Source organism: Penicillium hordei, assembly GCF_028827395.1.
Source record: "Penicillium hordei strain IBT 12815 chromosome Unknown utg000002l_segment0_segment0, whole genome shotgun sequence".
Taxonomy (NCBI): domain Eukaryota; kingdom Fungi; phylum Ascomycota; class Eurotiomycetes; order Eurotiales; family Aspergillaceae; genus Penicillium; species Penicillium hordei.
The window spans coordinates 1,807,320-1,820,555 of record NW_026623143.1 but is presented as its reverse complement, the minus strand read 5'-3'; the positions used below and the strand labels follow the sequence as shown (position 1 = coordinate 1,820,555).

The following is a 13,236-nucleotide window of genomic DNA, read 5'->3' as shown; positions in this document are numbered from 1 at the left end:
TTGTAGCGCTAGACCAGGGTAAAGGTGGAGGGAAAAAGACGTTAGTATCAATACGTGTACTCCGTACATACCGAGGTACATATGTCACTTGAGACAACCACGCGTAATACGCCGATATTGTTCCGCCTGTACTGGGGTTATATTCCATCACGAAATTACTGAGATGCTATTCTAGCTATTATATTCCAATTTTATCATGTAACTTAAAGTTCAAGGTAGAATATTGGCACCGTTAGCGTAGCTGTTTTGTACATATTGTAGTTCGCCATATTCAGATTGCCACAAATTGCTCAATATTTTGTTGATAGCTAATCGTACACTTGTGCATAATGAGTGAGACAGGGAACCGGGGTCTGCTACAGCTTAGCGAACTCCGTCCCAATTTGGTTGAGCATGGCCAGATGATCCTTGCTGTAAGTGTCTCCATTTTTGGTGATCACTTCACGCACCCAAGGCCCACGCGGGTTAAAGGAAGCCTTAAAAGGCAGGGCCCGCATAACAAGGCCATAGGTGCATGCAAGTGGGTCAACGACGATTGGCTCGTTGGTCTCCTCAGACAAGCCAGCCTTGATGTCGAATGACCATAGAAGCTGTGCGACGACGATCCAGATAACATTGCGGGCAAAATACCGTCCAGGACAGGTTCTCCTCCCATAGCCGAAGGCAGCAGCGGAAAGGTCTTTGAGCGATTTGCCGTCCTCACTGAGCCAACGATCCGGTATGAAATCGTCGGGATCCGGGCCGAACACGGCCTCTTCTCGGGAAATTGTCCAAACGTTGGGTATAATAACAGATCCTTTGGGAATGGTGTATCCATTGTAAGTGGACTCTTCCTTGTTCAAGTGAGGGACGCCCTCGGGGCCAGCGGGTCGCCAACGGAATATCTCTTCAACAATCGCGGTGATGTACGGTAGGTTAGGTTTGTCATCTGGGCCTGGGAGTCGGTCGTGCCCAACAACAAAATCCAGCTCCTCGCGTGCCTTAGCGACAAAGCCTTGATCTTGTGTGATGCAAGCCACCACAAACCAGATCAAGCTGTCGGTCGTGCCGTCCAGCGCGGCGTCGATCATGGTACCAAGCTCAAATGCTAGCTCGTTCAAGGGCATATCGAGGTTATCTTTTTCGACTGTCTTTTTGAGATGCTTTGATATATTCCATGCATCCGACTCCTGGCCCCGCCGGAAGTTTTCGTCGCGCAGATTATACTTGGTCGTGTAGTGGTTCTCAGCCTTTGCCTGCCATGGAGCTAGGAAGCTGGGCAAATTATTGAGAACAGGGAACTGGTCAACAATGTGCGCGCCAACCTGGATAAACTCCGAGAACTCCTCGTTGAGTTTAACAACGGTGCGAAGTACTGGGTCGTTGAAGTCTTTGACGCGGAAGCCGTACAGCAACGTATGGATGATGCTAGCGACGGCGCGCTGGAAATGTCCTTGAACCTCAGAACTAGCACCGCCCGCGTTCTCTAAGAGATCTTGCATCAATTGTTGTGATTCTAGAGTCTGGAAGGAGAGATAAGCGGCTGCCGGCGTCGCGTTTAACACCGAGACCTGTAACCTCTGATGTTGTCGGAATTGATCGGTGTAATTCATCATGAGGATATTGAGTCCCTTCAAGGCTAACTCAGTTGCCAACTGCACTTTCCTATTAGCTCATTGTTGCACATCCAAGTCGAGGTGAGTGGGGCCTTGCAAAAAGACGAGGTCTGTCTGAAAATATCGCTCCACGCTTCGCTAGCAGTTCGTGGGCTACTTCAGATGTAGACAAAATAATGACGGGCTGTCCAAGCATGTTGACATAAACAATGGGTCCATACTGTTTACTCCATTCGCGATATGTCTGCCAGCCGTGGGACTTGGGAGCTTGGTGGACATTGCCGATTATGGGCAATGGTTTGGGACCCGGCGGAAGGGGCAAAGACGACGTTGGCTTACGCCGTGTGACAACGTAAACGCCTACTAGCAGCCCGGCAATGGCTACGAATGTCGCTAGATGCATGGTTGAAATTGGAAGAATGAATAACCAGATCTAGAGTGTCGGTGGAAGTAGGTCCCTGAATGAGTTGTGGGGGGAAGAGAAAACGAAGGTAATCAGGTAATCAGGTAATCAGTCAATCAGTCAATGAGACAATCATGGCTCCAGTCCCTATTTTGGCGAGCCTTTTAGAAAGCTAGTAAGTAGTTGACATTGTATGATCTCATAGGTGAATTGGCGCAATTAATTGTTGAAAACTCAGGGGCTCAGTGTAAGACGCCACGTAGTCCTTTCATCTCCGTACAGTCAAGGGTTAGATTGAATATCTTAAGGTCAGGGTATTCATTGGGTGATATGTAAAAGAACGTTGGAATATCGGGCAAGTGGGAGTCTTGGGGTTTATAGGTTTCGTAGATAACCGGTACTACCCGTCTTCCCGGGACCACCTTCTAGATTCAGGACACTCCGATGAACTTGGGAACTACAGCATACCTACGTACCTAGGATCTGATATATGTGCTTTTCAATTAAATACACCAATTACCAAAAAAAGAATGGAGAATATTCTTTTCGGTTATAAGAGACTATGACTGATGCCTGTTATCTGTCAAATTGCTGGGGACACGAATGCCCGGGCTTTTTGCACACTAATTTCAATACACCTCTACTAGTAGTATTATCCTTGTCTTAAACAGTGGGCATACTAAGATTTACCGCACGGTGAAATTATGTGTTGATTAAGGTTTAATTTTAATTAGAAGGAACTGACTACAATGTCTCTCTTATTCTGTAACATGTAAGGTTACCCACTGGTTGTTGTAGCTGAGGAAATTGAAGGCGTCCCACAGCTGATTCACCCAAAATCATCAGTGTAAATGTCCACGTTATTTTCCATTGGCTGTGCAATGCCAGATGTAAAAGAAGTCTCATTATTGAGTGGAGCGGAAATTTTTGATTAGCGGTTCAAAGCCCAAAGGATCCGAGCGCGTTGGAACAGTTAAAAGAAAGAGGGTCGTGCATCGTCGATCGTTACGTGTGAAGGAGCGTAGCTAAACGCCGATTGTCGGATCCGGACTAGGTTCCTGTGATAGTTGACATGTGCATTGTACATATTGTTTCTGTATTGAAGAGGGGTAAGACAGCCCCTTGGAGAGAGAAAAATCTAACACTAAACTAAGCCCACTAAACGTTTCAAAATACATCTCTTACACGTATTGTTGGACCCTCAACACCTTACGCTCGTACGGTGGCTTCCCCATATCCGCTAACCCGTCTAGTTCAACGTATTCATGTGCGCGGACCTCTGTGGGATCCGAGTTTGAGGTACTGGTTGCTCCTAGATTAGTTGTGGATTCCGAAAGCTTCGACTTGGTGTGTGATGAGGTTAGCAGTCCAAATTGGCTGCGCAAGAATCCTGCATACTTGGTCCAGAATACATGGATCGCAGGCGTGCAGCTGACCATGAGGACTACCGCGCTTTCTATCACACTAGTTGTGGGATTGTCAGTGAGAGGCTCGCGGTTGGATCTAGGGCTGGGGGCGGTGATGATGTTGACAAACTTACGTGACAAGCAAAGCATTAGCAAAGTTGGTAGAAGATTGTGTGGACTGCGCTTCCTGAAAATACAACCCTAATGCACTAGCTGCGATGGCGCTGTTGAAAGATCGTGGTCAGGAAATTCGCTCAAGTCAATAGGGAAGAAATAGCCGAGCTTACAGAAAACCCGTAGCAAAGGCAAACGCAACTCCAATCTTCCTACGAAGTGGCATCTTAAGATTCACGATAATTGGAATCGGGAGGATGAATGCAATGACATCGATGGCGAGTGATATAGACCCACGGGCAATGGTCGCCTCTGTGAGGGCGCTGACGCATGAGAACAAGAATGGTGGTGTTGGCTCGTGAAGATCCGGGCTACAGGAGATGCCAGCATACAACAGCGTGATCACGCCGCCCAGAGTTCCGACGACGATGAGAAATATACAGGTCCAGCGCATCCAACCCTTGATTCCAAAGATTCGGATGAGCATGAAAAGCAGAGGCAACTTCGCGCTGTAAATTGAACTGTTGCCTGAAGCAATTCCAACCGCAACAAGCTGGGAGGGAATATTAGCAAACAGCCTGATGAAAGGGGATAGCCTGTATAGAAGTTATCGTGGCCATACCCTTGTAAGGTGTGTAATTGTTATATCGTTGGGGTTCGAGTTCAAGACTATTTTGAACTTGGTCAGTCCTTCATGTATAGGCTCACATCAAGATAAAAAAGCCTTACCATCAAACAGTAGGGAGAAGGTGACAGAATTCCATATCAGGAAGAGGAGCGCCAGCACGCTTAAGTCTGCCAAGGTAAGCTTGGCTAGCCATGGACACTCCCACCGAAACCAGAAAGGCTATACGTACAGTCATCGACATAGAGCTTTCGAAGGTGGTTGAAATTAGTCCAAAGCCGGAGTGCAATAATACCACCAGAAAGTGCACATAGAGCACTCGCCAATCCCACGAAGACAGAGGGCTTCAAGGCAGTTGGCTGTACAATGGCCGCGATAGGGTTCATGCCTTGCATTGTATTGATTTAGCCACGACGTTGAACATATACACATAAATCACTGGTCGTTGGAAGATTGAAACGGATAGCCTCTTGAATTGGACAAGAAAAGGGATTAATTAGTCCCAGGTCCAAAGCGTAATTCGCAATATCGACATAATGAGGGGTTACCTCAGCTTGGTACTTACGAGCTACCAATAGCAGCGGGGGTTTCGTATTCTTTTCGCTATAATTTCTACCCTGATTCAGAGCTAGGCAAGTCTTAGTAAGGGTGTGTATTTTGATACAGTAGGTGGTTTTATATCATGCATGTAAATAACCACATAAGCAATACTCCGTGCTATGTATGTTATTGTTTAATATATAACACCCATATACTCCGTATACCTGCAGAATACACGTAACTACTTATGTACTCCACATTCTGTAATTTATCAGTTCCCTGCATATGTAGTACCAAAATGACGATTCGGCACCTTAAGCGGGACCGAGGATATTTTTACTAGGAACTTTTTATACCCCCGCCCGAGTTGACATAGTTATTGGAAGTATGTGAGTAGGGATGGTAAAAAGAATATACCAATCTGGGCTGCTGTATGTCGCAGTGATGGAATGGGCCCCGGAGGGCTGGCCATATTCCTAATTAGAACGCCTACGTACTAGTGCTAGCTTAGGGGCGAAATACTAGGCACTAAAGGGACCCTGGGATGTGCACAATCTTGCGCAATCACAGTATTGGATTTAATCGAATATATTACATACATTTTTACCTTGTTCTGCCATCTGCTAGTGGCGTTGATATTCTTATCCTTGGCAACGTACCCATTACCCTTTAAGGTCTTCCACGTAGCGCAACGGGTGAAGGTGTCGCTTATATCGGACCAGTAGAATAATTGGGTATTTAGCAAAGATTCTATATATTTTGTCTTGCGATTGCCTGTATTTTACACTAACGGCCGCTGTCTTATGTGGAGCTAGCAAGCGCTTATCTCACTGCTTGAAACTCTATATACTTGGAGGTTCTCCTCAACGGCCTGAAGAATAGCTGACAGTTACAGGTAGTTTGAAATCACAAGTCATCTGTCTACACCGCATTTCGGAATGATTTCTAAGTAGCAGCCTGATCTTATGAGCCCCACCTTCAGCTAAATATATACTTTGGGTATATAACGCCCATCTTAGGGTTGATAATAACATTAGCAGCCACAACTTTGCATCAGATATGGCTCTCCTAGATCAGAACAAACCAGAAGCCTGGTCGTACCTGCAAAGTCACCAATTGACCCACCAACGCGAACATACGACAACTGCAATCAAGCCTACTATGGCTCCTCCTCCTGCTCCAGCTCTCATGAATCAAGTGATCAGAGGCGACTATATTAGCGAGGCTAATCGGCAAGTTACACGTCTTTCTAAAGCCATTGGACAAGATGATGTCACGCGAGAGAAGCTATTGCACGCCTTGAGGTTTTCCGGGGGTGAATGGTGTCAAAATGCCATACCACAGAAGTTGAACACATCGGCTTGGGTCTCCGACGTGAGCAATGACCACTCACCTTTTGAGTACTCATTGGCTCTGTCCCAAGCAACTGGAGCACCTGAGCTTCGATTTTTAATTGAAGCTCAGCCTGAGGAAAGCAGCTTAGCCGCCCTTCAAGAGAGAACCTCGCGCTTAACCAACGACATCGCGACAGAGTATGGCCCAACAAAGGTTTCCCTGGACCGCCTAAACCTCGTTCGAGATCTGTTTCTCCCCTCAGCCCCCGAGGGTAACCTAGCCTCATGGCACAGCTTTGCTACCTCGAATACACTGGAAAAGTGGAAGATTTACCTGAACCCACTAGCCACCGGGCGGCAAAACGCTTTCAATGTCACCCGAGAGGCTCTGGAGCGCTTGGGGCTGGCCAGCTCGTGGAAATTACTGGAGAGCATCATGACTGGCAATGACTACCCCATCTACTTCTCGCTTGGCTTGTCGCCGAACCCAGAAGATGCCGAAGTCAAGGTATACGTTGCACACTGCGGCGCCTCTGCAGCACAAATCGCGCAAAAACATGTCAAAACCGATCCCAATTCCAGCGTCCATGCTATCGAGCTCTTCTACTCAATTATGGCGGGTGGTTCGCTTGGGCCGTACCCCGGAAAACCTGGGCTATCCTGTTTCCATTTCAAGAATAAAGATCCATCCAGGCCGGCAGCCCGTACAGTTCTCTACCCAATGGATAGCTATGCTGCAAATGATGCCGAAGCGCAGCAGCGCATCGAAACGTATATGGATGCCATTTCTGCGCCTCGGCTCTACCGAGAGAGGTATAGAAACGCTATCACTGCCGTGCAGCGTCGGCCGTTGGAGGCTGGTCGTGGCATTCATAGCTGGGTGAGTATGAAGGAGAAGTCTGACGGTACTCGTTCCAATACATTTTATCTCTCAGCCGAACTGTACGGGTGTCTTGGTTAGGACGGCCCACCGAATGGTGGCCGCTGAAACACATTTTCAGGTTGGAGAGTTGGTTCGGGTAGTTTACGAAATCAACGAAATAGCCGGGATGATAGACAATGAAATGCACATATTCGGTTTTTGCAGGATCTCTGAGAATTGTAGGTCACACTTGATGACTGGCCTCGATTTGGCTGAGCCGGATGATTGTGTACGAGGGACATTTGCAAAGCTGACTGGTGTTCCGGGGTGGTGGGAGTGGTTGACAGTTTGAGAGTGGACTTCTTGGGCTTGGGAGTTTTAGGATCAGGGAATGAGTACTCTGACACGATGAACGAGTTTTCTGTGGCTGGAATCTCGATACTGTTCAGGTAGCGGGCGAGTACAAAGTTCTCTCCAACCTCACTTGAACTTGACAAGTACGCTGTCGTGGCAGGAAGGACTGAGGGAAGGACTGAGGGAAGGAGGGAAAGAGTGTTCGGGCCGCCCCGTAGAGTACAGTCAATGGGCTGAGTTTCAGCGTTCAACATCCATTACACCCATGGATGTATCTATCATAACCATGCATGGCTACAGATCTACCTGCTTACCGGCGAAAGGTTCTATGTTTAGGTCATCAACAAATATCAGGATATGGCCTTCTTGAAACTATATGCCAATTTCAAATTCAAATTCTCTCTTATTTATTAGATTCTATACTATTTTTTATCCGAATTAAAACTTATGAACAGTCACTGTACAATTATAAAGGATCTGTCGAATACTAAGTCGAGTACATGGGGGACATAGGTATTTTACTCGGAAAATGATATGACACTTGGTACCAAGCATACCATACAAAAGTGCATGTTATAGTTAGTTATCGATGTCCGCACAGGTTTTTGAAATAGCGGGTTTGGTCATTTTAGTTAGAGTTCTCAACATCGGTCATCTATACCATACATTGTTCGTACACCAGCTTTTCGTCAGTTTATCAACATGATGCCTCACTTTAAATCCAATTTTTTTTTTGTTTCAATTTTTTGCCTAGTTAGATGCATCACCTCTTCTTTCTGTTGCCAACACTTATGTCTGCATTTCAATTCGTATTATTGAAACTGATCGACGAGGCTGATGAAGCATGTGTGCAATCAGCATCAAACAGGGAAGTCAATACTGAGAGTCTACACAGCTTGAGCTCCAGCTCTTTCGACATTACTTAAGCCTTCTTCCACTCGCCGTCCAAGATATCTTTCACCTTCAACGGCTTAATCTCAGGGAAGACCTCATTCAACGTCTTTGTCCCAGGAGGAGGAATGTTAAAGACACCAGTCTCGAAGAGAAGACCGAACATAGCTGCCCACTGCTGAACTACCTCCTTCGGCATGAACTGATACTCGGCAACCTGACAGGGCAATTCAGTTGCCTGGCCGGCCTTCAGTTTCTCGACGCTATCGTGTGTAACGCTGAACTTTGTACCTAGACAGCAATGGCAACTGTCAGCTTTTTTATCTTTATCGGTGCTATACCGATGCATACCTTTAGCGGCTTCTGCCAGGTGCAGGAATTCATTTAGTGTGACCTTGTCCCCGACAACGATAGACTCAGGCTCCCACTTGTTCAGATCCAGAAGAGCGGCAGCATATTTAGCCACATCACTCGTGTGCGTGAATGCCACGGGCGTGTTTCCAGATCCTGGAATCGATGCTGCGTTGTTTCTGGCATCGATGACCGTCGTTGCCGGCACCATGTAGGACTTGACTGTGTTCATGCACCAGTAGTCAAGGAAGCATCCGTTCTGCACGACTGTGTATTCAAGACTTGTCTCCTTCAATGCAGCCTCAGTCACAAGCTTGTGGGCGAATGCAGGCATTAGTGCCGCTTGCCTATACCCGCCGTCAGTATTGCCATTTGTAGGCCAGAGTCCATCAGGGAGATGAACTTACTCTTCGGTGTAGGGCACTCCCCAACCACTGGAAATCATTCTCTTGGTCGTCTTTGAAGCATCAGCAGCGCGAATAAGCTCGAGCTCGGGTGGCGTTCCGCTGGGAACTATCATGGTGACTGCAGAGACGAGGGTGTGAACATGGTTGTCCTCCAGGGCCTTGGTGGTCTCCTCAACATTAGAGTAATCTACTGGAATAATAGGCACTCCAATTTCCTTTTGTAGGTCAGGGTTTGCCTATACGTGGTCAGTGACAGGTCTAGTTTTATTGGACAGCCCCTCACCTTTCGAGCCAGGATGTAAACTTCATGCTTGCCCCAGCTGGTGAAGGCCTCCACCAAAGCGCGGCCGACACCACCAGTACCACCAGCGACAGCGACAATAACCATTTCTGTCTTATGTGGAAGACGATGGAAGGGGAAACGCGGTTACAGCGGAGCTTGCGAATGCAAAAGAAGCTAGGTTTGAGTGCTTTATGAGTTGAGAAGAACACTATGAAGGGGAGCGTTGATTTATAGCTTCGAAAGTTCCCGTCTTGCCGCTACTTTCCTACCTAGGGTTTCGCTCTTGACACGTTCATCAACACCGTGTCATTGGTGCATTGTATGTCCAATGTCTCAGGTTCGCTTGCCATAACTACGTTACCTTTGGAGGGTTTGTCATCAAGGCATCTACCGGAACACGTATGCCATTTCCTCGTGGCAGCCGGAACGATCAAAATCAAAGGTTCTTGTTGCTGAAGTGGTACACGATGGAGCTGTCTCGGAGGGACCATAAAAATTGATCAGTCAGCGGAAGTGCAGACCCCCCGAGGTCGGGAATAAGCAGGAACATCCGGCGTCCGGCGTCCGGCGGGCCGAACCAAACTTTTGCGACCAACTTAGCCAGAGTCACCAAGAACCACCAAGGAACGGCATTATCAAATAAAGGTGAACGGGTGCATATACACCAAAAAAATAGATTTCGTTACCATTGACGATCATTCTATTTAATGCGCAGATACAAAAGAGAAGGAAAAGGGTCAGAAACTTCGATATTTCATTGGCTCTCAAAAATCAGAGGTGTTGGATTACCCTATTTTGGGTCCAATCTGACTACATGATACAAGCATCGGAGCGGATCAAATAAGGATCCGGTCTAATGAAGTAACTGTGTGCTCCCGAGAGGATTGCAGGGTTTGCATAATCTTTGTGCCTGAGGACTTAACGTATTTCACAAGCGAGCCGCCCACACAAGCGAGCCGCCCACCCCAACCAACCTACTAATTTCAATCATATATATGTCAACCATAACTCCATTAAATTGAATATACTAAAATAAATCTATCTAGCTGGGCATCTATTAAATCTATGCTCAGTTGATCTGCACCCACTACACCTTGGTGTAGCCCGCGTACGTGGTTCTAAAGCCGGTTCTTCATGTATGCCGGCACCGGCATGGGGTGCTTCATCTGCTTCCACTAGCTCAGGAATCAATTGAGAAGCTTCTTGTACTAAGAGGCCTTCTTCTGTAGGTATCTGCCTCCGGGATCTAGTACGCTTTTGCTTCTGCTTCTCGTTGGCGGCGCGTAATTCCTTGTTTTCTTTAGCGAGTAAGATAGCACCTTGCATTGTAAGACGGAAGCCTTTCACAAGCTGGTTTAATGCACGATCTGACGGGCTAGGCGGGCTTCGAGATCTTGTACGAAGTAAAGCTTTAATTGATGAAGCTTGTCGACGTAGGTCTTTCTCTGTAAAAGGGGTTTTTGGGGTAAAATTCCGGCTTGATTCACTACCCCGGCTGGTAGGGGGGGTCGGGGTTCGGAGCCGGATATTGAGCTTTGAAATCACTCGGTCGGGTCCAAATGGTACTAAACCGGCTGCTGCGAAGCTATTTTTAATCGTCTCCGATTTAAAAGCTTCAATTCGTGCGTGGGGGTATGCTTCGAGGAAGTCAAGTTTATCAATATAGTTGATCCTATTCCGCATCTTGATTTCAACCATCCGACCGTACGTACGTTTTAACACCGCAAAACAACCAATATCAAGAGGTTGTAAAAGATGAGATGAATGAGCTGGCATACAGATTGGTATCACCTTATTTTGCTCACAAAGTTCATCAAATTTAGGTGTTAAATGACTTCCGTGGCCGTCAAGTATTAAGAGCCGGTATACCCCCTTCGTACGTATAGTACTAGGAATAAAGAGCTTTTCAAGCCAACGAAGGCTAATTTCATCGGAAGTCCAGCCATTAGGACTAACTTCAAGACGCCAATCCTCCGGGAGGCCGTCGAACCATGATTCAATAAAGACTTTGCCTTTAAAGATTATACACGGAGGAAGCACCCATCCAGAAGCATTTATACATTCAATTGTAGTCACCCATTCACGATTTCCAGGTTGTAAAACCGGCCTCCGACCGTAGTATTCACTCCTCGTAATAACCTTTGTAGTTGCAGTTAATCCCATTGCGAAGCCGGTCTCGTCAAAGTTATAGATATCGTCGGAATCGATTCCATATTGAAGGATTGTCTTTTGAACCAGATTAAACCACTCCATAATGATTTTAGGATCTTCACATTTCGCACGCTCGTAGTTATACCGTTTCGAGAATTGGGAGGAGAGGAGAGGACGCCTTTTAACAAAGTTCGTAACCCAATTTTGGCCGACCGAAAGAACCGGGGTAGTTCCACGCTTTTGAAGAAGAAGATCGGCCATTTCTCGTACCATAGAGGGCCGGGGGGCTGCTCCACGTAGATCCATAGAGAGAATCCATTTTTCAAGAGAATCCTCTTCAATTTGGGTCAATTTAAATGAATTAGCGCGTGTAGTACTTCGTTGAGTACAGCCGGATAGGCGGTCGCGTAAGGTTGTACGTGGTATATCAAAGCGGCGTGCTATTTCACGAATTGAAGAGATTTCTCGATTCTTAAAAGCCTGGATAGCTAGTAAGATCCTACCCTCTTGCTCTATTGAATCTTTAGAGCTTCGGGATCGAATTGGTGGCATGGTAGGTGGTTGAATTGACTAAGTGCTAATCTATGGACGCGTTTTGGTTGGGGTGGGCGGCTCGCTTGTGTGGGCGGCTCGCTTGTGAAATACGTTAGTTAACTATTACTGCCCGAGCTTAGTAAGCCCACATACAAAGAAAGGGGTTCTCTTGGGCCAAGCGTGTGCTCGGCGCTGATGTATTAGATTCTGTATTCCAAGGTTTAGCTAACTAACTACTCACTAGTCCTATCCAATAAAAGCCATCGCAAGATCCTTACAGAATCTCAACAGTGTGAAACAGTCACATGACTTTAGTCGGGGTTCCAATCCGTCAGGCGAGATAATCTGCTTCTCGTTTAATCGGCCAGACCCGAAGTCATCATGTCGCTTCGAAGACCTCATCGGAAATCGCGTAATGGCTGCACCGAATGCAAGAGACGCAGAGTGAAGGTATTCAACCGTAGCCCCGTTTTCTCGCGTTGCTACAAACTCACCAATCTCTCCCTGCAGTGTAATGAGCAGCAACCTTGTCACAACTGCATCAAGTATCAGAGCAATTGCATCTTTGTGACGGACCTGGGACAGCAAAGACAGAGCCAAGTGAGCCCAAAGTCATCAATGTCCGGAGCAGGTCAAAGGCCGTTCACTTTAGTGATTGGCGCAGTGGAATCTCTTCCAGGACCCCCTCTATACGATTTGGCTAGAACTGCAGATTTTGAATCCCGGGACCTTGAGCTGATGCATCATTTCAGCACATCAGTCTCCAAGACGCTTTCTTATCGCAACGACATCCAGGATGTTTGGGCTATCTCACTTCCTAAGGAAGCTTATTCATGTGACTACCTTATGCATGGCCTGCTCGCAATCTCCGCTTTACATCTGAGTTTCTCGAGCCGCATTTTATTGACCTGCGAGAAACGGCGTGAATACGCAGACTTATCTAGATTTCATCTGCACAGATCTCTTGTTCGCTTTAGGGAGAGGCTCGCCAACATATCAACAGAGAATTGTGTGCCATTGTTTGGGCTTTCCTCTTTAATGGTAGTCCATGTCTGCGCGCAATCTACTTTGGAAACCGACTCACAACCAGGCCGGGAGAACTTGACATCCCACATTGAGATGCTGATGAAAATTTTCAATATGTGCCGAGGGGTAGAGCCTATTCTCGCACCATACCATAGCGAGATTCATCAGAGCTCCTTAAGCGCCTTACTTCACGACGATTACCGCCTCGTGGGTGATCTATCAAGGTATCATTGTCACAACACGTGCACAATCAAATCTGATCTGAACCCAAGACTAACGTAGACCAAAGTTACCACAATATCGATCGAGCATTGGCAGTAGAACCGCTGTGGGGTGATTTGGTTAATCTCGTACGAAATC

At 46.9% G+C, this 13,236-nt stretch overlaps 4 protein-coding genes across 4 annotated transcripts; 1 reads left to right on the top strand and 3 right to left on the bottom strand.

Moving 5' to 3' along the window:
- Positions 1-356: 356 nt before the first annotated feature.
- Positions 357-1,998, bottom strand: N7537_003978 (cytochrome P450; the record flags this gene model as incomplete). The annotated part of the gene is made up of 2 exons (XM_056895036.1): positions 357-1,639; positions 1,701-1,998. The coding sequence occupies 2 exons, from the start codon at positions 1,996-1,998 to the stop codon at positions 357-359; spliced, it is 1,581 nt and encodes a 526-aa protein (XP_056754784.1).
- Positions 1,999-3,179: 1,181 nt separating this feature from the next.
- Positions 3,180-4,538, bottom strand: N7537_003977 (uncharacterized protein; the record flags this gene model as incomplete). Its single annotated transcript, XM_056895035.1, has 6 exons — positions 3,180-3,462; positions 3,539-3,628; positions 3,692-4,071; positions 4,141-4,187; positions 4,248-4,313; positions 4,376-4,538. The coding sequence occupies 6 exons, from the start codon at positions 4,536-4,538 to the stop codon at positions 3,180-3,182; spliced, it is 1,029 nt and encodes a 342-aa protein (XP_056754783.1).
- Positions 4,539-5,742: 1,204 nt separating this feature from the next.
- Positions 5,743-6,978, top strand: N7537_003976 (uncharacterized protein; the record flags this gene model as incomplete). Its single annotated transcript, XM_056895034.1, has 1 exon — positions 5,743-6,978. One exon carries the CDS (start codon positions 5,743-5,745, stop codon positions 6,976-6,978), a length of 1,236 nt encoding a protein of 411 aa, XP_056754782.1.
- Positions 6,979-8,155: 1,177 nt separating this feature from the next.
- On the bottom strand, positions 8,156-9,270 carry N7537_003975 (Nmra-like family protein; the record flags this gene model as incomplete). Its single annotated transcript, XM_056895033.1, has 4 exons — positions 8,156-8,415; positions 8,476-8,822; positions 8,883-9,118; positions 9,166-9,270. 4 exons carry the CDS (start codon positions 9,268-9,270, stop codon positions 8,156-8,158), a joined length of 948 nt encoding a protein of 315 aa, XP_056754781.1.
- Positions 9,271-13,236: the final 3,966 nt, after the last annotated feature.